The 27,980-nt window shown below is 40.3% G+C and overlaps 2 protein-coding genes across 5 annotated transcripts in view; one reads left to right on the plus strand and one right to left on the minus strand.

Annotated features, from left to right (window-relative positions):
* The window catches only part of hiw (MYC binding protein highwire), a 300,830-nt gene that overhangs the window by 178,110 nt on the left and 94,740 nt on the right, over positions 1 to 27,980 (plus strand). The gene's annotated exons all lie outside the window — the stretch shown is intronic.
* Positions 3 to 27,846, minus strand: LOC128697545 (uncharacterized). Its single transcript, XM_070094066.1, has 7 exons — positions 26,950 to 27,846; positions 14,639 to 14,784; positions 8,580 to 8,779; positions 7,799 to 7,945; positions 5,648 to 5,723; positions 4,686 to 4,871; positions 3 to 888 (listed from the first exon to the last, which is right to left on the minus strand). Exons 1-7 carry the CDS (start codon positions 27,746 to 27,748, stop codon positions 112 to 114), a joined length of 2,331 nt encoding a protein of 776 aa, XP_069950167.1. The 5' UTR covers positions 27,749 to 27,846; the 3' UTR covers positions 3 to 111.

The following is a 27,980-nucleotide window of genomic DNA, read 5'->3' on the forward strand; positions in this document are numbered from 1 at the left end:
AGTTTACATGCTGTATTTTCATTTCCAGTAAATTAAGGAAACTATCTTTGTTTATGTATATACAGTTCTAATCATTTATAGGAAACTTTACTAGTTTACACATATTCATTTCTAGTTAAAAGGACATGAAGCACGTGTATGAACCCTACGTTGGAAATCAATAGGTGAAGTTGGCTCAGGATAAGAGCCTCTTATATTGACATTGATGGGTTCTGTATGTTCATAGTGCACATCCACCTCAGTCTCTTGATATGTCTTAACTTCAGGCACTGCTACCACCCAGGGTTGAAGACTATTACCGTTTTCAAAGGAGAAACAATGATGACCATGTAATGGAGAGAGTGGACCTGCATTTGAGTGTAGAGTTGAAAAGCTTTGAGAATAACAGCATTCACCCAAGTAATTTGCTTCTTCCTTTGCTTTTTCAGCACGACGAATACACACTATACACACGATAATGGCGATGATTATAACTACAACGACACTTGTTGCTGATATGATTAAAGGAAGTGATGTTGATGTACATTCTTCACTGTAATAAACTCTGACATTTTTATACAATGCTAAACCTGATTTTCTTTGACAGCGAGACTTTTCAATCACTACTTGTTGTGTTAATTGGTCATTGTAGTCACTCTTCTCAGAAATGCCCAGCAGCTGTTTGAAAGTGTCATGGATATTGCACTCACACAGAATGTTAAATCTATTGTCGAGTATTTTACGCTCATAACTTGGATAATTTCTACTGATCACAAGAGATCTGTTCACTGCTTTTTCCACTGTGTTGTTAAGGAAGACAATATTTGCTCCCCGTGCATTGGGATATGGCTTTATTGCAGCTAGTGCATCTGCACCCAGGTACATCACATAGTTATACTCAAACAACACCTGTGGAAATAATACATTGTTAGTGCTTTTGAATTTTACAGAACTCTCATATAAATTTATAACTATGATAACTAGAAAGCAAGTGAATATGTACAGTAAATGTTGTTCAAGAGATTTCAGGATGAGTTTTTCACCACATTTATTGTGGATGAATAAATCAAATAGAATAACTATTATTGTGCTGAATTTCTAAACTTCTCAAGATATGACTTACAAAAGTGAATTTGAAATTATTGAAGAAATTAAAAATAGATACTGAGATATGAAACACATCAAAGTAAAAGATATATTCAGTTAGGTAGATATTCATTTAAAGTAGTTTGTATTACCCATGAAAAACAATGCTAAGGAGAAGTGTGTTTGAATAAGAGGATATTTATTTGGAGAGTATCTAATGTACCTTGTTCATTCTCAGGCTCATTGCCTCCATACTTTACACAGCTGTCCCCAACCAAGACAGACATTTATTTTATCATTACCATTTACAGCTTTCTTATAGGAATTTTAAATATTAATAGGATATGGAGATGTGTAAAGGTGTTAAAATTCATTAACTATACTACATTTTTTATATATATATAAATCTGGTAAGATGTGCCACAGTTTTGATAAATGATAAATTTTATTTCTAAAAAAGTATAAATAATGAGCTGTTGAAGTTGGAGACGGGCATGATTTCTACCACGTCTCATGTTGAAGATGCCTTCTTTACTCTAAAAAAGTATGTTTTACACTTGCTTCAGAAAAGTGACATTATTAACAAAAAAAGCCTCTGGTTATGCAGAACACTTTGGGTAGACTTAAAATAAACTTGCAACTACTACTGGAATTTTTGCAAGCAATTTGTTTGAAGTTTCGGTAAAACAGTTTGCTATAACGTTTGTGAAGGTTAATACAAATGTTGGTCCAATACAAATGCAACTACTGCTCTAAATTTCGGTATTACTGCACAGGACATACAATAAACTGAAGGCCCATATGTAAGAAAGTTACAAAGCCAAGATTAATACTAATATAACATAAAATAAATTGGACGTTATATATACAGTGCTAGTCACAGCATAATTCCGCCCCTCCCCCACACATGTACCAAAACACTAGCACATATCATGAAAGATTATAATATATATATATATTTGCACACTTAGTGAGGTTTTAATTCTTGGTGCTGCTTCTTTACACTTAATCACATCCCTCAGCCATATAGGAAGACTCTCACACAAATTCTTGAGGGTTTGGGGAGGTATATTATTCCATGCCTCATGTAGAGCAGCCACGGGATGGAACTGATATCCTTTCCCAGTAAACTTGGTTTCACTATTGACCAGAGGTTCTTAATAGGGTTTAGGTCTGGGGAATTGCCTGTCCAGTCATTAAAGGACCTCATTTCACAGTCCTTAAGCCAGTGAGCTATAGATTTGGCGGTATGACACAGTGCACCGTCCTGCATAAAAACCTTTGCCCCCACACTTGTCAAACACCGTAGGTAAATTGTCACACAATAATTCCAGAAATAACAAAAAAAGGCACAATACCGTGACTGGAACGATACACAAATAACCCACACATAAAAGAGAGAAGCTTACGACGACGTTTCGTTCCGACTTGGACCATTTACAAAGTCAAACTGTGTGACTTTGTAAATGGTCCAAGTCGGACCAAAACATCGTCGTAAGCTTCTCTCTTTTATGTGCGGGTTATTTGTGTATAATAATTCCAGGTAATTATACTGATTTATATACTGGTTTTTGGGAGGCACAATAAGTTCACCAACACTTTAAGCACTGAAATATCCCCAAACCATGAGCGAGTCTGGGCGTTTGGTGGTCCCACAGGTGTAGCGTGGATCTAGCGGGTCACTACCTCTGGGCCAGTACACATGTCCCCATAGTTACAGGGGGTGGTGGAGGTAGCTTCATCACCCCAAGGTACTTTAGACCACCGTTGAGGATTCCAGTGAAGATATTTCTTTGCATAATCAAGCCTACAATTCTTCTGTGGCTTGGAGAGGATCAGTTTCTTAACCTGGCGGTGACTACTGTAGCCCAGTTCTGACACGTATGTTAATAGTTCTTACAGACACCTCTGAGAGAAGATGTAGGTTCTTTTCTTTCAATTCTCTAGCAGTTATCTTTGGTGTACTCTATAACTGCTTCTTTAACACAGTTAAGGTATGAACAGATGTCTTCTTCGAGGGGCCAGGCCAAGGTTTGGCAGATGGTAACTCAACACCGTCACCAGCCTTGAAACGCTGCACCCAGTTCCTCACTGACCACTCTCACACACCAACATTCTCCACTATTTCTTTCATCTGGTGACCAGTTTTGTGAAGCCCTGTGATTTGAGTTATAGTTTCATGTGTTAAAGACTTCCTTTTACCCATAATCAAACATGTATAGCCCCAAAACCAAAGGGAACACCAGACAAAAGATGGGGCAGATGGGAGACAAAAATGCAACACTTCCTCTCACCATGGCAGTCACGTGAGCACTGCAGTCACTGTGGAGTGTGGTGGTGGGCTATGACATCATGCTAATGGCTGCTACCCGGCATAATGAACTGACGAGAAAAGACCCCCCCCTGTATGGTAGGCTTTAGATTTTCATCACGGCATTATGCCCGGGTGCTCACCTGGCATAATGACGTGGCTAGCACTGTAAGGTTATATAATATTGTTTTATATACTGTTACTTAATATTGCAGAACAAATTTTAGTGAGAATTGAGTACTGTACTGTATTTAGTGTAAGACATTAAATTAAAATTTACTGATAAAATATGAAGGCAATGATTAAATTAAGAAAAGGAACAGAGTGGTGTTAGTTTCAAGTGTGATGCCTGTGTTTTCTGTTATGGTTTTCCAGGGAGTGTCCTAGGTCACCATCACCATTACAATATAGTGCTTTGAAGAGGTGGAACCAAGATTAATACAGTAATTACATATGACATTTTTATTTAGGAGGTTTAAGGATTTGAATGCAGCCATAGTATGTTGCCGGAAATTTGAGTTTGTAGTGAATCTGATAGCTTGCTTTTGTTGTGTGATAATTGATTTGAGATGGACAACTGAGGTAGAACCCCAAGCACAAATTGAATGGTTGAAGTATAGTTATAAGATATAATAGTAGTGTGTTAGTAGTATAGATTTAGGATACATGTAATGAATTTTGGAGAGTAATCCTACAGCATTTTATATATGAGCATTAAGTTTTTGTTTACTGTCTGCTAGAAAACTTAGGAACTTACCTCTTCCTTTTCCTTCAATTCAGATTTGTTAATTTGGATGACTAATTGTGGATATAATGTATTCCCAAAAGTTTTATGTAGTATGTATATTTACTTTTTTTTATGTATTAAGGTAAGTTAATTTACTAATGTCTACCATAGTTCATTATTAACTAAAGTATTTAAAGTCTGGAACTCAAATCATGATAAGGTATAAGTTGTGTCATCAGCAAAGAGTTCTAAAGTTTGAAATGTTTTTATTATTGTGTAATTATCATTTATCTCCATGGGGAAGTGGAACAGAATTCTTCCTCCGTATGCCATGCGTGTCTTAAGAGGCGACTAAAATGCCAGGAGCAAGGGGCTAGTAACCCCTTCTCCTGTATATATTACTAAATTTAAAAGGCGAAACTTTCGTTTTTCCTTTTGGGCCACCCTGCCTCGGTGGGAAACGGTTGGTGCGTTGAAAGAAGAAAGAATTATCATTTATGTATTTACCTCTAATTTGTTTCTGTTTTTTGTAAAGTTAAAAGTACAGTGAGTTTATCATAATTTTACAATACTTATACATACCTGACTAGAGGAAATAATGTCCAAGGATTTGTTCTCTAATCTTTTCATTATATTATGAGAGAAAACCACCACCATCTGTGCACGTAAGCAGATGGTGTGTGAGACAAGCCTGGGAAGGCTGCAGTATTCCACTAACCACTCCTCATAGATATCAAGATGTATAGCATTTTCTTCCATGTTCTCCACCTGTGAAAGAATCAACCCTTTTACTGTCTCTTACACATGTCTAAGTTATTGATACCAGTGTTATTTACAGTACAGTATTTTATGACAGTGAAGACTTTTTTTCTAAAAGAAAGTTTTGAAAATTTATCCAGCGTCTTGGAGGCCAAAGTACTGTTTATCTTTTTTATCAGAATTTAGCCAATCAGAATTGGGGGGGATGGGGTGTCCTCGACACTGAAGCATCTTGTTCGCTGTAAAATAAATAAATTTAAGCACAGCACCCTCAAATGTGCTGCAAGTGGTAAATTTTGGCCTAGACATGAGAGAATGGGTCCATGCAGTGTGCACATTATATAAAAAAATTCCTGCTTCCTACAGTACATGATAAAAACAAGCACCTCTGACCCTGTATATTGTTTAAAATAGCAACTTTAAGGTGTTAGTTTTATTGGCTCTTTCTTGGTATCATATGAAATGGAGATGATTTTGGTCAGTTTCAAGATGGGAAGTATCTTGAAAATGGTCAAAAAGTAATGGAAATACTCAATTCAAGCTGGACAAATTTTGATTTAAATAGATATTTGATAATAGAGTTGTATCTAAGGTGAAGCAACTTTGGGTTGCTTTAAAAATAGGTTGACTGTAGGCCTACTGCAGTATTCCAATATTCTTATGCTCAGATTATGTAAGCAAACAAAAGTGTTATCATAATAACACTAGTGTACATTATTGTTATCGTAATAACACTAATACACATTAGTGTTGTTGTGATAACACTAGTGTACAGTATGTAGTACCTTTACATTGTGCATCTTAAAGTAGAGAATTCGTGCATTGGAGAGTGCATATCTTGCAATGGTTGTTATGTTGCACCTGAAATAACAAATATTGCATTAATATGGTGGTTGTATTAATATAACATATTGCATGATTTTAGAATGATAAGGTAAAGAAGAAAACATTACAAATTTAAAGTAGTAATATCTCTCACTCAGAATTCTTTTGCAGTAGTATTCAGAATCCCTGTACTCCCAAATTCAGAAAATAAATTTCTAATTTAACCCCTTGACTGTCGCAGCCCCCAATCCTGAGGTGTCTCCTGGTGTCGCAAAAATTTAAAAAAAAAAAAAAAATCTTATGAAATGACAGAGAATCTTTTCTCAATTGTAATGACACCAAAAAAACTAAATTTGATGGAAAACTGATGGAATTACGCTCTTGCGAATTAAGCGACCTCAGCGATATTTATAAATCAGCGATTTCGCCCACTTTGAGCCCTATTTTCGGCTAATTCCATTGTTCCAGTCGACCAAACTCATAGCTATTTCTTTAGAACTCCTTTTTTTTCTATCGATTGAGCACAAGAAACTACCCATTTACCGATTTCAACTACCGAATAACGTGGTCAGAAATTTTCAATTTGGCCAATTTCACAAAAATTAAAAAATATGACAATTTCAAAATAAGGTCCAGAATGAACAATGCAGACATTCCTGGCTCTAAAATAACATTTTCTTTGTTCATCTGTCACGTCTCCAAGCCCCTCTGATATTACTCTTGCTTTCTATTTTGAATTTTTATTCAAACAAAAAATAGAAGATTTACTGTTATGCAGACTACTGCAATACTGTAATAATTGTACAAATAATGTTAACCCATTCATGACTGCATATTAGAATGGCTAGTTGGACATTTATTGGACAATGACATCGTTTGTTTACTTTTGAACATTGTCAAAAATCAAACATTTCCCCTACTTTGAGCTTCATTTCCAGGTTCTTTTTATAGTAAAACCAATCAAAATCACCTCTATTTCTATAATATGTTTTCCATTCTATCAACTGAGACCAAGAAAACGAGAATACAACCATAAATACTATACGAAAATAGACCACAAAGTCTGCATTTTAATTAAAAAAAACAGCCGGAGTTTTTTTTTTCTCATTATGCACTGCGTGCTGCAGGATTTTTTATATGGTGCACACTGACCACACAGACCCATTCTCTCACATGTGGGCCTACCAGCTTTCTCCTGCTTGATTTGAAGCCGCTAGAATTTATGAGTATATATATGTCAAACACGGTACCTCGTAAGACGTATATATACGACCGAAACAGTCAAAGAGTTAAGGTGTATTCTCCAAAATTAAGAATTTTGGTAATATAGTTGAGTCAGTATTCATGAATTCCTGATTTGAAAGTGCTTTGGGGATGTAACCCATGTGAATTTAGGGCTCTGACTGTACTCTTACAAGGTAGAGTGACCCCCCCCCCCCCCAAAAAAAAAAAACACCGTTTTTCACTTTATCACTGTCTTGCTAGGTGTTTGCAGATACGACAGTTCAGATGCACAAGACACTAAGCAACAATAAATATAGTTGCTCGGTGTTTTTCTTTTATAAACAGTATCTGTTTCTTGTATTGAAATTTTTAACTTTCCCTAAGCTGCTTTTATTTATGTGATTTTGACAAGTGCTGTATTACGTACAGGTATATCAGTGTCAACAGCATCAAAAGAACATTGACACTCAACATGTTTATGAATTTTTATATTTATAAACTGTGTGAAATGTGGTGTAAGCGTGATTGATGAAGCTTAACATTGCTTACTATATAAAGAAATAAATTTGTTTGATTATATTGATTGTGGTGTTCCTTGCTGTATGCAGATTTGCTTTATTAAATTTCTCATCTGTACTGGTGATTCTGTATGTGCAGTACACATTCTTCATGTGCAGATGGTATGGGTTCATGCAAAATTCCCTATGGCAAGACTGAACTTAATGTAGCTGCCATGGACCAAGACTGCATCTAAAACATAAAACCAGGGATGCCTATTTATATAGTCCAACATTGATAAGAGAAGGTGTAGGAGGCTGAGGGATCACTTCCAAGTCTCAGACCAAAATTTAAGAGTTATCTATCATTTTATTTATTAACCAACTTACCACTCAAACTGCAGAGTAAGGAATCTTGTTTCTTGCAAGTCTATATCATTTCTTTGGTCTTTACTTCTTGAATATTGGGTGAGAGTTTCACTTGGTATTTCTCTGATGTTACATTTTGTAAACACCACTGCTACTTCCATGTTCTCTCTGTACAGTATTTATAATTGTCATTATGAATTTGGTTTATGTATTAATTTGACTTAAAAGATACATATTACTTTTAGATATTTATGACAAACATGCAGATATGTGACTGTATTATTTGTTTACAAAAATCTATTTTTTACATATTTAATGCTTAATTTGCTTAACTGCATATGATGATGAATCATTAAATCCCATCTGACTGCTGAACATAAATGAAATTATCAGTATGTTGTAAATAACACTATGTATGTGTGTATGTACATAACAGCATATCTCACTAATATGGTGTGTTAGGCTCCAGACTGCTGCCATAAAGCAAATCACAGCTTTTTTTTTTTTTTTATACTTTATACTTTACAGTGCATATAAAAGCCTGAAAACATTTTTATGCTATCATTTATTTTTTAAAAAATTATGCAAAAGTAAATATAAAAAAAAAATTAAAATTGCCGAAACCCATCTTAAGAGCAAGGTAGTTGCCAAAAATAATAACCATGAATATATTTGAAAAATGCCATATTAGCGAAGCACGCTAAAGCAAGTGCCATATTAACACGGTATGCCTGTGTATAACTATGTATATATGGGTATGTAAAATCATCCATCTAAAACTAAGAAAAAATATCCTACTCACTTTGCTTTGTAACTGAAGTACAAAGAGTTTTTGAAGAGATGTATTAGTCCAATGTTTTCAAAGTGAATTTTCCGGAGCCCAAGGTTTTCACTGGAGAACGTACCATTATTTATTGTTACATATTTAAAGTTCAAGATATGCAGAGATGTTGCATTCTGAGGAATAAGCTCCCTGCTTAGAGTTAGATGTTCTGATGCCCCCTGCAAATTATAATAGTGGTAATACTGTAGCATAACTAAAAAAATTATTTTATGTACAGGTACTATTAGTTCCTGTTAGTAATGGGGTTGTGTTCTAGAAGTTATCTTTAAAGCAAGTCATTTCCAGTAAACTTAATATAGTGTTTAAAGGTAGATAGATCTACAGTTATTATTATTTTTTATTATCACACTGGCCGATTCCCACCAAGGCAGGGTGGCCCGAAAAAGAAAAACTTTCACCATCATTCACTCCATCACTGTCTTGCCAGAAGGGTGCTTTACACTACAGTTTTTAAACTGCAACATTAACACCCCTCCTTCAGAGTGCAGGCACTGCACTTCCCATCTCCAGGACTCAAGTCCGGCCTCCCGGTTTCCCTGAACCCCTTCATAAATGTTACTTTGCTCACACTCCAACAGCACGTCAAGTATTAAAAAACATTTGTCTCCATTCACTCCTATCAAACACGCTCACGCATGCCTGCTGAAAGTCCAAGCCTCTCGCACACAAAACCTCCTTTACCCCCTCTCTCCAACCTTTCCTAGGCTGACCCCTACCCCGCCTTCCTTCCACTACAGACTGATACACTCTTGAAGTCATTCTGTTTCGCTCCATTCTCTCTACATGTCCGAACCACCTCAACAACCCTTCCTCAGCCCTCTGGACAACAGTTTCGGTAATCCCGCACCTCCTCCTAACTTCCAAACTACGAATTCTCTGCATTATATTCACACCACACATTGCCCTCAGACATGACATCTCCACTGCCTCCAGCCTTCTCCTCGCTGCAACATTCATCACCCATGCTTCACACCCATATAAGAGTGTTGGTAAAACTATACTCTCATACATTCCCCTCTTTGCCTCCAAGGACAAAGTTCTTTGTCTCCACAGACTCCTAAGTGCACCACTCACTCTTTTCCCCTCATCAATTCTATGATTCACCTCATCTTTCATAGACCCATCCGCTGACACGTCCACTCCCAAATATCTGAATACATTCACCTCCTCCATACTCTCTCCCTCCAATCTGATATTCAGTCTTTCATCACCTAATCTTTTTGTTATCCTCATAACCTTACTCTTTCCTGTATTCACCTTTAATTTTCTTCTTTTGCACACCCTACCAAATTCATCCACCAATCTCTGCAACTTCTCTTCAGAATCTCCCAAGAGCACAGTGTCATCAGCAAAGAGCAGCTGTGACAACTCCCACTTTGTGTGTGATTCTTTATCTTTTAACTCCACGCCTCTTGCCAAGACCCTCGCATTTACTTCTCTTACAACCCCATCTATAAATACAGTATATTAAACAACCACGGTGACATCACACATCCTTGTCTAAGGCCTACTTTTACTGGGAAATAATTTCCCTCTACAGATGCAAATGAATGTATGTGTAATGGAATACTCAACCCTGAAAAGGATTGAAAAGATGTAACATTTATTTTGTTTTTAAACGAAAGGAATGAAAAGTAAGCTTGTATGGAAAGAATTGAGGGTAAAAGGAAGCAACACACTGAACAGTACAAATTAATCACTTATGTTTCCCTCTTATGGTATAAAACATCTTAATACATGCATTAAGACCCACATTTAAACTTTTTATTAAATATGTAGGTTTTAAGAAAAAGAGGATAAGTAAGTATACAAGATATGATGTAGGGCGAAATGACAGTAGTTTGTTGGATTATGTATTGGTAGATAAAAGACTGTTGAGTAGACTTCAGGATGTACATGTTTATAGAGGGGCCACAGATATATCAGATCACTTTCTAGTTGTAGCTACACTGAGAGTAAAAGGTAGATGGGATACAAGGAGAATAGAAGCATCAGGGAAGAGAGAGGTGAAGGTTTATAAACTAAAAGAGGAGGCAGTTAGGGTAAGATATAAACGGCTATTGGAGGATAGATGGGCTAATGAGAGCATAGGCAATGGGATCGAAAAGGTATGGGGTAGGTTTAAAAATGTAGTGTTCGAGTGTTCAGCAGAAGTTTGTGGTTACAGGAAGGTGGGTGCGGGAGGGAAGAGGAGCGATTGGTGGAATGATGATGTAAAGAGAGTAGTAAGGGAGAAAAAGTTAGCATATGAGAAGTTTTTACAAAGTAGAAGTGATGCAAGGAGGGAAGAGTATATGGAGAAAAAGAGAGAGGTTAAGAGAGTGGTGAAGCAATGTAAAAAGAGAGCAAATGAGAGAGTGGGTGAGATGTTATCAACAAATTTTGTTGAAAATAAGAAAAAGTTTTGGAGTGAGATTAACAAGTTAAGGAAGCCTAGAGAAAAAATGGATTTGTCAGTTAAAAATAGGAGAGGAGAGTTATTAAATGGAGAGTAAGAGGTATTGGGAAGATGGAGGGAATATTTCGAGGAATTGTTAAACGTTGATGAAGATAGGGAAGCTGTGATTTCGTGTATAGGGCAAGGAGGAATAACATCTTGTAGGTGTGAGGAAGAGCCAGTTGTGAGTGTGGAGGAAGTTCGTGAGGCAGTAGGTAAAATGAAAGGGGGTAAGGCAGCCGGGATTGATGGGATAAAGATAGAAATGTTAAAAGCAGGTGGGGATGTAGTTTTGGAGTGTTTGGTGCAATTATTTAATAAATGTATGGAAGAAGGTAAGGTACCTAGGGATTGGCAGAGAGCATGCATAGTTCCTTTGTATAAAGGCAAAGGGGACAAAACAGAGTGCAAAAATTATAGGGGAATAAGTCTGTTGAGTATACCTGGTAAAGTGTATGGTAGAGTTATTATTGAAAGAATTAAGAGTAAGATGGAGAATAGGATAGCAGATGAACAAGGAGGCTTTAGGAAAGGTAGGGGGTGTGTGGACCAGGTGTTTACAGTGAAACACATAAGTGAACAGTATTTAGATAAGGCTAAAGAGGTCTTTGTGGCATTTATGGATTTGGAAAAGGCGTATGACAGGGTGGATAGGGGGGCAATGTGGCAGATGTTGCAGGTGTATGGTGTAGGAGGTAGGTTACTGAAAGCAGTGAAGAGTTTTTACGAGGCTAGTGAGGCTCAAGTTAGAGTACATAGGAAAGAGGGAAATTATTTCCCAGTAAAAGTAGGCCTTAGACAGGGATGTGTGATGTCACCGTGGTTGTTTAATATATTTATAGATGGGGTTGTAAGAGAAGTAAATGCGAGGGTATTGGCAAGAGGCCTGGAGTTAAAAGATAAAGAATCACACACAAAGTGGGAGTTGTCACAGTTGCTCTTTGCTGATGACACTGTGCTCTTGGGAGATTCTGAAGAGAAGTTGCAGAGATTGGTGGATGAATTTTGTAGGGTATGCAAAAGAAGAAAATTAAAAGTGAATACAGGAAAGAGTAAGGTTATGAGGATAACAAAAAGATTAGGTGATGAAAGATTGGATATCAGATTGGAGGGAGAGAGTATGGAGGAGGTGAATGTATTCAGATATTTGGGAGTGGACGTGTCAGCGGATGGGTCTATGAAAGATGAGGTAAATCATAGAATTGATGAGGGGAAAAGGGTGAGTGGTGCACTTAGGAGTCTGTGGAGACAAAGAACTTTGTCCTTGGAGGCAAAGAGGGGAATGTATGAGAGTATAGTTTTACCAACGCTCTTATATGGGTGTGAAGCATGGGTGATGAATGTTGCAGCGAGGAGAAGGCTGGAGGCAGTGGAGATGTCATGTCTGAGGGCAATGTGTGGTGTGAATATAATGCAGAGAATTCGTAGTTTGGAAGTTAGGAGGAGGTGCGGGATTACCAAAACTGTTGTCCAGAGGGCAGAGGAAGGGCTGTTGAGGTGGTTCAGACATGTAGAGAGAATGGAGCGAGACAGAATGACTTCAAGAGTGTATCAGTCTGTAGTGGAAGGAAGTCGGGGTAGGGGTCGGCCTAGGAAAGGTTGGAGGGAGGGGGTAAAGGAGGTTTTGTGTGCGAGGGGCTTGGACTTCCAGCAGGCATGCGTGAGCGTGTTTGATAGGAGTGAATGGAGACAAATGGTTTTTAATACTTGACGTGCTGTTGGAGTGTGAGCAAAGTAACATTTATGAAGGGGTTCAGGGAAACCGGCAGGCCGGACTTGAGTCCTGGAGATTGGAAGTACAGTGCCTGCACTCTGAAGGAGAGGTGTTAATGTTGCAGTTTAAAAACTGTAGTGTAAAGCACCCTTCTGGCAAGAAAGTGATGGAGTGAATGATGGTGAAAGTTTTTCTTTTTCGGGCCACCCTGCCTTGGTGGGAATCGGCCAGTTTGATAATAAAAAAAAAATAATATGTAGGTTACAGTGAAATTCATTTCAAAGAGTTTTCAGTCTTAGCAAGTGTTTTGAGCAAATTTTTTAAAATATTCTTTGGCTGGTTTTTGTTTTGATATCTAAATGGTAAAGCATTGGATGAGAGGCACCACTTGCCTGCACACTGGTCTGAAGTTTATGAACCATTAGTGAGCAATAATATAACAAGCATTGTGAAGTAAGCCAGTGAGAGCACAGTGGTTGCATTACCTTAAAAATGTCCCTAATGATGAACAAAGGTTCTAATCAAGGACTGGTTTAGGTCGTTGTGCAAGAAAGGTATACAATAGCAACAAGATGAAAGTTAAGACACATGTGCAACATCTGGTTATCTTTATTGTTGATGTTTCGCCATCCAGTGGCTTTATCAATACGGATTCTAGGACATAATTAGAAGACAGTAGAACTATATACAAAAGATGAGGTAATCAGTCCCTCGGCCTTGGAGTTGGTGTTGAGAGCACCACAGTGCTGACAATTGTTTCTCACTTATCCACACCAACAACAGTCTCTCCACATCTTCGAGTATTTGCGATCTGTTTTGTAAGCACACATGCTCCTTTTGCAACAACAGCTTCCTTGATTGCCTTTTTGTTGCACAAGATGGTAGTGATGGTTGAATGGGGTTTGTTGTATAACTTTTCCAACTCCGAGATACGCACTCCACTCTCGTACCTTTCTATTATCTCCTTTTTTTAATTTGATAGTACACCTCACCCTTTTTACCACAGAAGCTTTCTTTGGGCCCATGGTGGCTTATTTAACAGTTACAATGGAATGATACAAAATATATCACATGTACGTGTGGAACCGTCCTCAGTGACTTGTAAACAGTGGCACACTGGCTGGTACACGGGGTGAGTGGCCAGGCCTGCTCAGGGCGCCGTGCAGACACGTTCAGGACAAAAGCTCCTAACTGAGTTTTTAGGTGTTATCTGAGCCTATTTTTTTTACGCCAAAGTGAGCCATTATTTGATGTAGGTGTTAACTGAGGGTCCACTGTACTCTGATGGCATCAGTATTAAATTTATAATAAATATTGAAATAAAATAAATTAGGGTAAAGTCAGTGCAGTGAACATATTTAAAAGATTATTCTGCAGCAGATTTTTCTTTTGAAACCCAAATGCTGTTAAAATGGTGCTGCATCCCTAAACACTCATTACACCCAAGTGTTTTCCAGATGAGATTTTTTCTTTTAACACCAGCCATTTCCCATTGAGACAGGGTGGCCCAAAACAGAAGTTCGGCTAACTGTTTTCCCTGAATCCCTTCATAAATGTTACGCTACTCTCACTCCACCAGCTCATCAAGTCATAAAATTCATTTGCCTCCACTTTAATAATAATAATAATACCAATTTTATTTCAGCATGATACATGTTTGTACAAAGGAGCATAACAATTGGGTTTACATGTCAAAAGCCCCTTTATATGCAGAGCATTTCAGGCAAGCCTCTTGTCTAACACTGTCTCAAGAATGAATCTGTTTGGGACAATCCTGGAACATGCCAGTCTCAAGAATTCATTTTTTCAAGTGATAATTTTTACATAGTTGAATTTATATTTATACTGATAAGGTTTGCAACTTACATTATAAAGATGTTCATGTTTGCAGTATACATTCTTTTTCATGGTGTCACAGAGACAGGCTGAGCATAGATCATTTCTTCTGGGGCTCCTGCTGCCTGCCATCCCTTGTTCCAGGGACACACTATGTTCATGGCTGAGAAGACTTTCTGGATAAAGAAATGACTTCTTAAAACTAGAATAACTTTAGTTTTTGAGAAGTTAACATAAAAGGTACCATATGCCATTGTGGTTAATAAATGCCATGCATTATGAAACATTGGGGAAAGTTGATAATCATAGAATGTTGAAAGAGGCTGACAGTCAGAGAAGTTGCTGTATGCAACTGATGATAAAAATGGGGTCGTTCAAAACATTTTATGGGTATATTCTGTTGGGACAGCAATCCCATGCATGGTTTGTTGTGGTGTCCTACATAAAGGGGCAAGACTGCATCCACACACTTATCCAATTACTGGACAGACTCAGTGCTGTTTAAATATCTGATTAGTCCCTGGTTAGTATGTTTTCTATTTAAGTTTAAGATCTTTTTTGTTATTCCATGGCTTGTTGTTTAGATTGATTCCTCTTAATGGAATAAACTGTCATTGTTCCATTTTTGTATATTTTGCAAAATGTCTTGTGTACCCTCTGAGTAGTTTGTAAAGAATAAGTCACAGTATCCTGACTGGGACAATTCACAAATAATCTACTATCCTAGATTGAAACTTTAGATGACACATAAGTTTGCCCTGAACCATTATCAAGACAACTGTTGTGATTTGATAATGGTCCAGGATGAGCAGAAATGTTGTCTAGTTTCTTCTCCAGAAAAATGTAGATTATTTGTGGCTACAGTACCTTGTACAGGTATACCTTGTTAACCCTTTCAGGCTCCAAAGGCAAAATCTGAAGGGGTGCCCCAGTGTCCAAGAAATTTTGAAAAAAAAAAAAAATTCTTACAGAATTAAAGATAATATTTTTGTGAAGGTAATAAAACAAAACAAAAAAATTCTGATCAGTATTTACCGAGATATAGAGGCGGGAAGTTGACCCAAAATGACCGGGTGGCGGCAACATCAGCGACTTCCACAAAATCTCATTTATTTTACATTTTTTAAACTTTTTTCTTTTCTTCTCTAATTTTTTTTCTTTTCTAGTAACATTTGTTGCCTGTGAGACCAATACTGTGTATAATGTATATACATGTATATACACTCAATGTATTGAACACAATAACTGCACTAAAGTTATTATTATAATATTGTTTACCAGTACATATTGTTTACTACAAAAAACATGCACAATTGTTGTATAATGCTAATGTTCTATTATATATTTATATATGTACAGTCACTGGACATGTTTCTAGAATGGTTGCAGCCTGTGGAAGTCCTCGAAACAAGGTACCATGCACAGAGGTACCTTATATTCCTCGCGCACAAACCGAGTGTCTTTGCGTCTTTGTTGCTGTCATTTTATTTGTGCACGGACAACACATCTCTTCTGAGCAAATTTCTTCTTACTTGCAGGAAGCTGTATTATGAAGTGATTACCTTCCCTCCTCAAACGCTTGGGTATTTCCTGAGGAGTTCAAGGATGGTTTTGTATAGTAGGTGTTGTTACCTGGTACTTCGTTATGAGTTGTCTGACAACAGACAAACAAAATTCACCATGCAGTGGTCTGTTGCCAGTCTTTATTTGGTACATATTATATGCATTGAGCATTGAAATGTCCATGAGATGGAAGAAAAGTTTCATGTACCACTTGTAACTCTTACGAACACAATCAACAAAGCCAATCTGCATGTCACATTTGTCAACCAAACACATCTTTTGTGTATAATCAATCACTGTTACTGGTTTTCGAATATGTTCATTAGTCACTGTCAACTTTGCCACTGTCTTGCATTTTGTTAGGGTGAATGGTTGTCAACAATGTGACATCTCGTTTGTCATGCCACCGTAATGCCATTGTGTCATTGGCAGTAAGCACCTGCACCTCACCAGCATGAGTGCCTGTGTTGAACCTGGGCATATGTTTACCTTTGTCATGTTCACTTGCAAGAAATCACTGAGTAAAGGGCTTGTTATCAGTATACATGTATAATGTATGCCCTTTACCAAGATAAGGTGCCATCATGTTTCTCACTACATCACCTGAGATACCCAATAACATCCTAGTATCTTTCAGTGTTTTACTTCCCGTGTATACAATAATATCTAATACCAGGCCACTGTCACAGTCACAGAGTACAAACAGTTTTATACCAAAGCGTTTCCTCTTGCTCGGTATGTACGGCTTGAACGACAGTCCACCTTTGAACAAAATCAAAGACTCGTCAATTACAAGATTCTTGAATGGATAAAAGTACATGTTGAACTTTTGTTTCAGATACATAAAAACGTTTCTAATCTTGTATAGCCTGTCACTTCTCTCAGGCCTGGTTTTGTCAGAGAAGTGCAACATACGTAACAGTAAGATAAACCTGTTGACTGGGATGATTTCACTGAAGGCTGGGGTACAAATTAGCTGATCTGTGGACCAGTACCTCTTCAAGGGGGGCTCCTTGGCGTGGTGAAGAGGCTCTTGGTCTGAGGAATTAGCCCTGTCGGTCTTCTTCCTCAGACCGAACCTAATTACCCCCCATTCTCCCCTCCCCTATCCCATCCTCCCCATCCTCCCCTTTTTCCATTCCTCCTCCTCCTCCTCACCCCTCCCTTTTGCCCTTCCTCTTTTTAGCCTTCGTGATTTCTCCCACAGGCGTGCTAGTTCCTAGGTAGGGGAAAGGACACCGGGGTCGATCCCATTCCGTTGAGGTTTCTTGGCGGTGGCGTAGTTTGCCGTGGAATCTGGATTGCCTAGGGATGTCCCGATCCCTCTCCGGTATCCCGGAGTAGCTTTGGGTGTCTTTTGGGCGACGGGTGTATCTCTGGAAGCCACCTTTCGGATTCCGGGGGTGGTGGCTGAAGGAGGTATGCTTTGTGGCGGATATCCGGCCGCCCTCTCTTTTGTCCACCGAGGTAGCTCGGCAGATGTGAGGTTGCTATCCCGGATTGCTGGTTTACTGGCATGAAGGGTAGGGTATGGCACGGGTTCCATGCTGCATCTGCGCTACTAGCGGTGTCGAGTCCTCTTGGGCGCGGAGGGAGATTTCCGGCCCTTTCATTCCTCCTGGGAACTATTCCTCCCCGCTCCCCCCTTTTTTTATACTTTTTTTTGTTTTTATTTTATTTTCTTCTTTCTTTTTTTTTCTTAAAAACAAAAAGCAAAGGAGTAACCTAACCATGGCAGCCCTAGTCCATGAAACCACTACCCCCGGGCCCCTTCTTGATACCGCACCCCATTCTGACCCTGCCTTGTGTTTAGACCACTCTTCGGACACTCCTGATGCCCCTGTACCTCTTGCTGGTGCTGTTTCCTCACCCGCTTCAGGTACCGGGGCTTCGACTGACTCCTTCGATTTGTCTGAACTCCGCTCTCCTTTGACTATGCTTCCGGCTTCTCCCTCTACGGTACGGCAATTTTCGAATCGCCCACCCATTTCATGCCGGACCAACTCCGGTCCTACTCCTAAACGCCAACGTCAATCTCCTGATGATGCTCCGTCGTTACCTTCCCATTCTACTCGGAAACGACCGACACGTCAAGCACTCCCTCTCCACGCTCAGTTTCGGACCACACAATGGACTAAATTCTTTACTTTAAGACCAACTTCTTCTTCTGCCTACCTTTCTGACCATAGTATTGCCAAAGCGCTCCTGCGTCATGTTGGCAGAGATATTTCATTTCACGCTCTCAAGAGCGGTACGCGCATCGTCACTGTCCAGAATGCTACCCAAGCTCATGATCTTTCTCTCCTTTCGAATATCGATACTACTCCTATCACTATTGAAAAACATCTTTCTCTCAATTCTTGTAGTGGTACTGTCATTCTGCCCCATACCATAGTCCAACAGAATTTCCAGTCATGTGGCAATGACATTTTTGAACAGCTGGAACTCCAGGATCTCCCAATCCTCAAAGTAGACACTTATGTCCTTCCTGCCCGGGGGCGGAGACGTTACCCTTGCAATGTGGCTCGTTTAACTTTTGACAGCCGAGAACTCCCGTCCTCTGTATATGTCGCGGGACATCGGTTACAAGTTCGAAAGGTGATACCTACACCGCAACAATGTAGAAATTGCTGGCGTTTTGGTCACCCAGCGAAATATTGCAGATCTATGGCCGAATGCCCAGTCTGTGGTGCCGACAACCATTCTAATACATCTTGCAGTCAACCTCCATCTTGCCTTAATTGTAATGAAGCTCACCCTTCGTACTCCCGCCGTTGCCAGGTCTACTTAAATGAACGTGAAATCCGTTGCCTCAAAGAGGCAGAAGGTCTCCCTTATGCTATGGCAGTTACTCATCTCCGCCTCCAAGGGAGACTACCCCGTGTTTCTTATTCTCGTGTTTCCAAACATCCCCCCACTTCTGGGGTCCCATCTTCTGCAGCCTCCTCTGTTGTTACCCCTCCCATAGCCATTACGGCATCTAATCCTTTTGCTGTCCTTGGCTCTGACGTCCCGACTACAACTCAGTCTGTTCTCACATCTTCGCGTCCTTCCTCACAGGCCCCAGTATCGACAAGACCTCGTACGACACCTAATACCAATCGCCCCTCTACTCAGAAGTCCAAAAAATCCACATTGCTCAAATCTTCTTTGCCCCTTCCTTCCCTTCTTCCACCTCCACACGTTACCTTTCCAGTCTCTGTACCTAGTTCTTCCCCTCTCTCTGGCTCTATTACAAGTGTGGAGATTCACCCTCCTCCTCGTACTATGCCTTCCACCCCCGTCCCCTCCCAAGTTTCTCCCTCTTCTGTCACCTCCCAGGTTTCTACCTCTTCTGTCCCCCCCCACACTTCATCTCCAGTCCCTTACACTTTTCCCTCCCCCTCTACTTTGGTACAGTCCATTACTGTCCCAATCTTTACTCACCCTCCTCCTCCTATCTCCAATATGGTTTCCCATACATCTTTGAATTCAGAAACACTTGAAGCCATTTCAGAATATATTGCAGAGACTAAACCTTCAATGGACACTGATTCACTTCCTGTTCCTTCTCTTCCCTCTCCTCCATCTTCACAACCCCATTCTTCGCAACGCTCCGTTCCTTCGCTACTTGAACATCTTCCAATGCCACCACACGTTGACTTTTCTAACCCCTCTAGTCCGTAGGTGCCTTTACCTACAGATTCCTGATATTTTCTTCATCGCCAATCATGGCCTATTTACAGTGGAATATCCGCGGCCTCAGGGGTAATCGGGGTGAGCTTCAGATGTTGCTTTCCAGGTTTTCCCCTGTTGGTGCTTGCTTACAAGAACCAAAATTACACTCGGCTGTTTTCCAACCTATCTCAGGCTATAATTTATTGTATTCTTCGGATCCTTTCTCAGATGGGACCTTTAATGAAAGTGCCCTTCTTCTACGCAATGATATTCCGTACTGTCAACTATTTGTCCATACCTCGCTGCATTACACTGCAGCCCGTATCCACTTGAATAAGTGGTTTACAATATGTTCTTTATATCTCTCTCCTTCTCGAGCATTTTCTATCCCAGACTTTGCCTTTCTTGTTTCATCCTTACCACCACCACTTCTGTTACTTGGTGATTTTAATGCCCACCATTTCCTCTGGGGGGGGTCTCATTGTGACTCACGTGGCATTCAGTTGGAGGCTTTTCTTGCCTCTCACCCCCTCCATGTTTTAAATACGGGTACTCCCACCCATTTTGATCCTCGTACTCATACTCTCTCTTGCATCGATCTATCAGTCTGCTCTTCCTCCACAGCACTAGACTTCACCTGGTCTGTTCTACCAGACTTACATGACAGCGATCATTTTCCGATCATTCTTACTTCTCCTTCCTATTCACCACCTTCCCGTAGCCCTCGCTGGCAATTTGATCGGGCAAATTGGGATCTTTACTCACACCTCACTGCTTTTAGTGAGGTTCCTTCTTCATCCTCCATTGATGAGCTCCTACACATCTTCTCGACATCAGTTTATACCGCAGCTTCTCATTCTATACCCCACACCTCAGGCAGGCATTCTCAGAAGTGCGTGCCTTGGTGGTCTCCTGCTTGTGCTCGTGCAGTACGTTTGAAACGTGCTGCATGGGGCAGGTACCGGTACAATAGAACCGCTGAGAGACTTGTTGATTTTAAGCAGAAGCGTGCGATCGCTCGCCGTGTCATCCGTGAAGCTAAACGCACTTGTTGGCGAGACTATGTTTCCACCATCACCTCTGCTTCTTCTATGAGTGCAGTCTGGAAAAAAGTGAGGAAATTGAGTGGTAAATACTCTCCTGACCCGGCTCCTGTTCTACGGGTCACTGGTGTTGATATAGCAAACCCTCTCGACGTTGCCATTGAACTTGGCACACATCTGGTCCGTATTTCCCGAGGGCTCCATCTATGCCCCTCGTTTCTTTCCTCAAAGTCTGCCAGAGAGTTAGTACCCTTGGACTTTTCTTCTCTCGGAGAAGAACAGTATAATGTGCCTTTTACACTTCAAGAACTGGAGGCAACGCTCTCAGCTTGCCGATCATCGGCAGCTGGGCCTGATGACATTCATATTCGTATGTTACAACATTTACATCGGTCAGCCCTTGTAGTCCTCTTACACCTCTTCAATCTTATTTGGGCACAAGGAGTTCTTCCCCAGCTGTGGAAATCTGCCATTGTTCTCCCTTTCCGCAAACCGGGTACTACAGGACATGATGCCTCCCACTATCGCCCCATCGCTCTTACAAGTGCAGTTTGCAAAGTGATGGAACGCCTCGTAAATCGACGTTTAATGTGGTATTTAGAGACTCACAACAGTCTCTCCGCTAGTCAATATGGCTTTCGTAAGGGTCGTTCTACCATAGACCCCTTACTACGCTTGGATACGTATGTTCGTAATGCCTTTGCGAATAATCACTCAGTTATTGCCATATTTTTTGACCTTGAGAAGGCATATGACACAACTTGGAGGTATAATATTTTGGCCCAGGCCCATTCCTTAGGCCTCCGAGGCAATCTACCATCCTTCCTTAAGAACTTTTTAACTGACAGACATTTCCGTGTTCGAGTCAATAATGTTCTTTCCCCGGACTTCGTCCAAGCTGAAGGTGTCCCTCAGGGATGTGTTCTAAGCACAACACTTTTTCTCCTTGCTATAAATGATTTGGCCTCTGTTCTTCCACCCAATATTTGGTCATCACTCTATGTTGATGACTTCGCTATTGCTTGTGCAGGCGCTGACTGTCACCTTATTGCAGTTTCTCTCCAGCATGCGGTCGACCGTGTTTCCACTTGGGCCACCACACATGGGTTTAAATTTTCAAGTACCAAAACTCACCAAATTACTTTCACTAGACGCTCTGTTATCTCCGATCATCCTTTGTATCTCTATGGCTCCCGTATCCCCGAACGTGATACAGTCAGGTTTCTAGGCCTTCTCTTTGACCGTCGGTTAACCTGGAAACCTCACATTACCTCTCTGAAGGCAACTTGTCACAGCCGGCTAAACCTTCTTAAAACCCTTGCTCATCTTTCCTGGGGAGCTGATCGTCGAACTCTGCTTCGCCTACATTCAGCCCTCGTTTTATCGAAACTCAATTATGGTGACCAGATTTATTCCGCGGCCTCTCCTGCTACTCTCTCTAGCCTTAACTCTATCCATCACCAAGGCTTACGTTTGTGCCTTGGTGCTTTTTGCTCTTCCCCTGTTGAGAGCCTCTATACAGAAGCAAATGTTCCATCCTTGTCTGATCGCCGTGATGCCCATTGCCTTCGTTACTATGTACGCTCTCACGATCTACACAATCCTTCCATTTATAGAATGGTCACCGATATTAGTAGACATTCTTTATTCGTTCGCCGCCCCTGTTTGCTCCGTCCCTTTTCTCTTCGCCTACTTTCACTCTTGTCTTCCCTTCAGTTACCACCTTTATATGTTCATGTAGCATCTCACTTTTCCCTACCCCCCTGGGAAGTTCCAGCTGTTCGGGTCTGTTCTTTCTCACTCCCTTGCTCGAAAGCTCAACTGCCTACGGTGGCTTCCCGCTCTCTTTTTCTTGATCACTTCCACTCTCATTCTCATGCCACCGCTGTGTACACAGATGGCTCTAAGTCTTCAGACGGCGTCGGATTCGCAGCAGTGTTTCCGGACAGCGTCGTACGAGGGCATTTACTATCTTCAGCTAGCATTTTTACTGCTGAACTGTATGCCATTCTTGCAGCACTTATTCGTATCGCATCTATGCCTGTGTCATCATTTGTAGTAGTCTCAGACTCCCTTAGTGCTCTACAGGCTATACGAAAATTTGATACATCTCATCCCCTAGTTCTCCGTATCCAACTTTGGCTACGCCGTATCTCTACCAAACATAAAGATATTGTTTTTTGTTGGGTCCCTGGTCATGTCGACGTACAGGGCAATGAACAGGCAGACACTGCTGCGCGGTCAGCAGTATATGACCTACCAATTTCCTATCGAGGTGTTCCATTTCTAGACTATTTTGCTGCAATAGCTACCCACCTTCGCACCCGTTGGCAACAACGTTGGTCAACTCTGCTCGGTAACAAACTTCATTCTATTAAACCGAGCATAGGTTACTGGCCGTCTTCTTGTCATCAGTGCCGAGGTTGGGAGACCACTCTCTCCCGCCTTCGCATTGGCCACACTCGTCTTACTCATGGGTATCTCATGGAGAGGCACCCTGTTCCTCTCTGTGAGCAGTGTCAAGTTCCAGTATCGATTAGCCACATTCTGTTAGACTGCCCTCTCTATCAACGAGCACGCAGAATTTACCTCCAACGTCGTCTTCGTTCTCCTACTCTCTCTTTACCTTCCCTTCTTGCTGATGGACCCTCCTTTAATCCTGACTCTCTCATTGACTTCTTGACAACGACTGATTTACTCCACAAACTCTGATGATACTTTTCACACTCCCCTCAGCCCTTTCTGGTTCAGTCTCTTGCTGCCCTTTACCCTTTCACCATCCACTGCCCCGCTGTTATCCGTAACCTGTTGCTCATCCATCTCCCTTTTGCCACCTGATGCCCTCGCTTCCTTCCTGCCCTGCAGCGCTGTATAGTCCTTGTGGCTTAGCGCTTCTTTTTGATTATAATAATAATAATGTGGACCAGTATGATTTTATGTATATAGATATGAGGCATAAGTATTATTGTTGCAAAAACCAAATACACTTCAGCCACAGTTGTCTCTTTCCACTGGTGTAGTCTTGACTGTGGTGATATGATCATATTTGCCATGATGTACTCAAAATACTTGTTATTTTCCCTGATAACAGTTTCCATCAAGGGCTGGTCAAAGAATAGTTCAAAGAATTCCAGTTCATTGGCAGTGTTTCCAAGGGAACAAGCTGGTAGGATTCCACTTTGAGAGTCATCAAACTGATGGAGATTGGGAACAGAATTGGGATTTTACTGCCAATCCCAGATGCAGTTTGCTGGTGGATACTGGACATCATAAACTGGTTGTGGTTGTAGTTGTAGTTGTGGAGGGGTGGTGGCTGACGCTCCGTTTTGTCCCTGAGCTGAGGAGTCAGTGGCATGGGTCCCAGCCTGGGCTGGTGAGTCATGCATGGCCGTGGCACCACCAATACCACCACCTACTGATGCCTGTGGTCTATCCATGCCAAGTGTAGCCGCATCATCCTCACTTTCACTGTCTATTCCTGGTATAGGGCTACGAGATGTACTCCGTCCCCTGGGCACTGCATAGGGAACACTACCCAAGAGCATGCGGCAGCGTATATACTGACACTTCACTGGTGAATATAACTCCTCACTATCACTACTCGAGTGATCATCAAGGGCAATAAAATCACAGTCCACATCACTATCATCATCATTACTGAAGTCTGAGGCCTGGCCACGCAAAAATATTAGTTTTCTTTTGCGACGAGGTACAACTGAACGTGACTTGAGACATGCCCACACCAGAGGTAGAAGGTTAAGGATTGTCAGGATTTTCTGCACTATTTTCGATATCCTGGTCATTGCTTTCAGTCACTAATCAGTCAAAGCCATAGAATTCTTCTTTTCCACTTCCATCAGAGTCAGAACTATCAGTTATGAAGAGGAGAGTCCCAGTTCGCCTCAGAGAGAGAGCTGTCTTGCGGCGAGGCATGGTGAACAAAGGTTACTGAGGCGGCATTCCCACAAAGCCATGCGGGCGCCTAGAATTTTTGTTTACGGCCCGCATACACTGCGCAGACCTGTTCTCTCAGATGTAGGCCTACCAGCCTTCTCGTGCTAAATTTGACACCACTAGAATTTTGGCATAGATCTACGGTTTGGACCCTCAATGTATAGCCGTAGGTCTATGACACGGACCCTGAAAGGGTTAATATGGCACTCTCTCTAGAGAGCTTTTCTAATATGGCGCTTTTCAAGTACATATCTTCTTTCTTCTTTCAACAAACCGGCCACATCCCACTGAAGCAGGGTGTCCCGAAAAGAAAAACAAAAGTTTCTCTTCATAACTTTAGTAATGTATGCAGGAGAAGAGGTTACTAGCCCCTTGCTCCCAGCATTTTAGTCGCCTTTTATGACATGCATGGCTTATGGAGGAAGAATTTATTCCACTTCCCCATGGAGATAAGAGGAAATAAACAAGATCTAGAACTTGTAAGAAAAAGAAGAAAACCCAGAGGGGTGTGTATATATATATGTTTGTACATGCATGTGCAGTGTGACCTAAGTGTAAGTAGAAGTAGCAAGACATACCTGAAGTCTTGTATATTTATGAGACGGATAAGACACCGGCAATCCTACTGTTGTGTAAATCAATTACAGGCTTTTGTTTTACACTCACTTGGCAGGATGGTAGTACCTCCCTGGGCAGTTGCTGTCTACTAACCTACTACCTAGATCAGATACATACATATATTCATACTTATTACTTTCAGAGCTTTTTTTTCAATTTTATTAAAAAAATTATTAATTTTACTTTTGCATTTTTTTTTTAGGCCTAGTGCCTAGGTTTTTAGATCCACTGACAAGTAAAAAAAAAGGCTACGATTCACTTCAAGATGATGTTCACTTTACGGTGGCAGTCTGGACCTTAACCCTTTATATTAGTCACGTATATATCTGTTCCTTATAGTCATTCCAGTTTATTTTCTTTAAAAGTTGTTTTAGTTTTGTGTTCATTTCTTTACAGTAATCTAGTAGCCCTTGTCTGTGTTCTACTTTTTCATTTCCATAGCCATGTTAACAACATATTATTTCCAAAGAACATAGTTACCTGGTCAAGTGGGTTCAGATATTACATGCTGAAACTCGTCTTTCTAGTGACTACAAAGTCTAGGGTTGATGGTGTTCTTCTTTCTCATGTTACTCACTTCCTTGATGTACTCATACATAAAGGAGCCAGTCATAACACTGAGGAATTGGCAGACCGTTTGTTACTTGTTTGTTTCATAGGCTAGTCGGTCTTTATAGTTGAAATCCTTCAGTACAATGATTGTACTTTATTTCTTTGTAGATGAAATCCTCCAATACATTATTTTGGGATTTATTGCTTTGATGTGGAAATCCCCTAGTAGAGTGGTTTGTGCTTTATCCCTGTTACATTTCATTGATAGTTTTGTGGTATGTTGTGTAATCCCTTGTGTATCTCGTCAGAGTCGTCTTTCACCCATGTTATCAAGCAAAGTATGTACAATATTTGGACCTATAGAAGGAAAGAAAGAGAAAAGCATAAGATATTAAATGAAGAGTGATTTGAAAGTGCACTAAATCTAAAGAGCTTTGCAAAAGTTATCAGTATAATAAGTATGTGTTTCATCAGTTTATAGTGCATTATAAAACAGCACAACTGTCAGTGATGAAGATGTGGAGATGAAATATTAGTGAATGCAACAAAAAAAAAAAAATCTTCAAATTATTTTTTTAAATCTGGAGCTAGCTTAATTTTCCTTCTATTTAAACTATGTGCAGTTTAAAATCCATTGACATAACCTGCCCAAATTTAGTACTGGCCTATATCTTCCTATTTATTTTAACTCTGCTGAACTTATCACATACTTTTTTAACAATGCATTATCAAGCAAAATATGATATACATTATGATGCATGATGTAAGTGGAATATGCTTAACTAACAAGTAAGATAATATGTTAGATCTTGTGTACCCTGTGAGAATTACTGTGAAACAGTGTAGGTTATCTGAAAATGGCCTAAACTGTAAAAAATACTTTTGTACTACTTTATTTAAAATTAATTATGGTATGTCTATTTTAATATGCATTGTGGTAATTTAGCAACTAACCTTGATTATTAGGGTCATCATTCTCTTTTTCTTCTTTTTGTTGATGTCTTGTAGAATTAAGGTGGGTAGTGTCAGCAGCTGAACCACTTTGGACAGTCTTAGTAGTTATGCCTTGACTGTTGGTAGCTACACCTGGCACTCTGATGCTGTGTGTTCCTGTATTGTCATCCAGTTTTACCTCTGTTGACTTTGTGGGTACTGTGTTGGGCAGTATGCTGAGAGTCCAGTCTTTTAATGTTGCATTATCATTTGCAAGAAGTTCTTTACTATTGCTCCATGCTGGAGGTGTTGTATTGCCTGTGAAAGGTTCTCTTGTACTGCTTCCCTCTTGTACTGTTGTATTATTACCTGTAGGAGGTCCTTTACTGCTGCTCCACACTGGTGCTGTGGAAGTTGTTGCATGCATTGTGTTCGATGTTATATCTTGGTATGGTTTGTTATCAGGTACTAAGCTACCAGTGTGTGGTGGTGGTGGCTGCTCACTGGTAATCTGCACTAGCATTACAGATGTGTTGAGCATAGCATTTAAATTTAGCTTAGTTTCAGGCTTGCTTTCATTTGTGTTCATGTTAATCCCAGAAGCCACAGAATTTATATAATCCTGTGCTTCCACATCTAGGTATGATTTATTAGCAAGTGCGTAAGTTTGCTTGTAAGGTAAATTACCAGTGTATATGGAAGCATTGTGTGCTTTAGGAGCAAGCAGATGGGAGCCATTACTGTGCAGGAGGGGCTGATGCCTATAATCATGGCCCAGACACCATCCAAGGAGACCCATCACTAATAGAAATGTCAACATTGTGTTTTATCTCAATATTTGTAAGCTTAAATTTGTTAATATAGTGAATACAACCCAAATTTTACAGACCAGTCCCTTGGGATGTAATTGTGCACCAAGTGATGATGTGGAAATCCCGACATTCTGGCCTTCTCACATGTGAGACAGGAAGTCCTCTCTTCTTGTAAATGTTTGTATGTGGTTGGTTGGGAGCACAGGATGTGACATCATCCTATTAAATGAATTGCTTTGT

The sequence above is a fragment of the Cherax quadricarinatus genome, chromosome 44 (assembly GCF_038502225.1).
Source record: "Cherax quadricarinatus isolate ZL_2023a chromosome 44, ASM3850222v1, whole genome shotgun sequence".
Lineage (NCBI taxonomy): Eukaryota > Metazoa > Arthropoda > Malacostraca > Decapoda > Parastacidae > Cherax > Cherax quadricarinatus.

Excerpts from the sequence above, each read along its gene's own strand:
- LOC128697545 (XM_070094066.1), bottom strand. The coding sequence starts at position 27,748 with ATGTTGACATTTCTATTAGTGATGGGTCTCCTTGGATGGTGTCTGGGC. Across the intron at positions 14,785-26,949 it reads TGATGACCCTAATAATCAAG|AAAGTCTTCTCAGCCATGAA; the intron begins GTTAGTTGCTAA and ends TTCTTTATCCAG. Across the intron at positions 5,724-7,798 it reads CTTACTCTGCAGTTTGAGTG|GTGCAACATAACAACCATTG; the intron begins GTAAGTTGGTTA and ends TTGTTATTTCAG.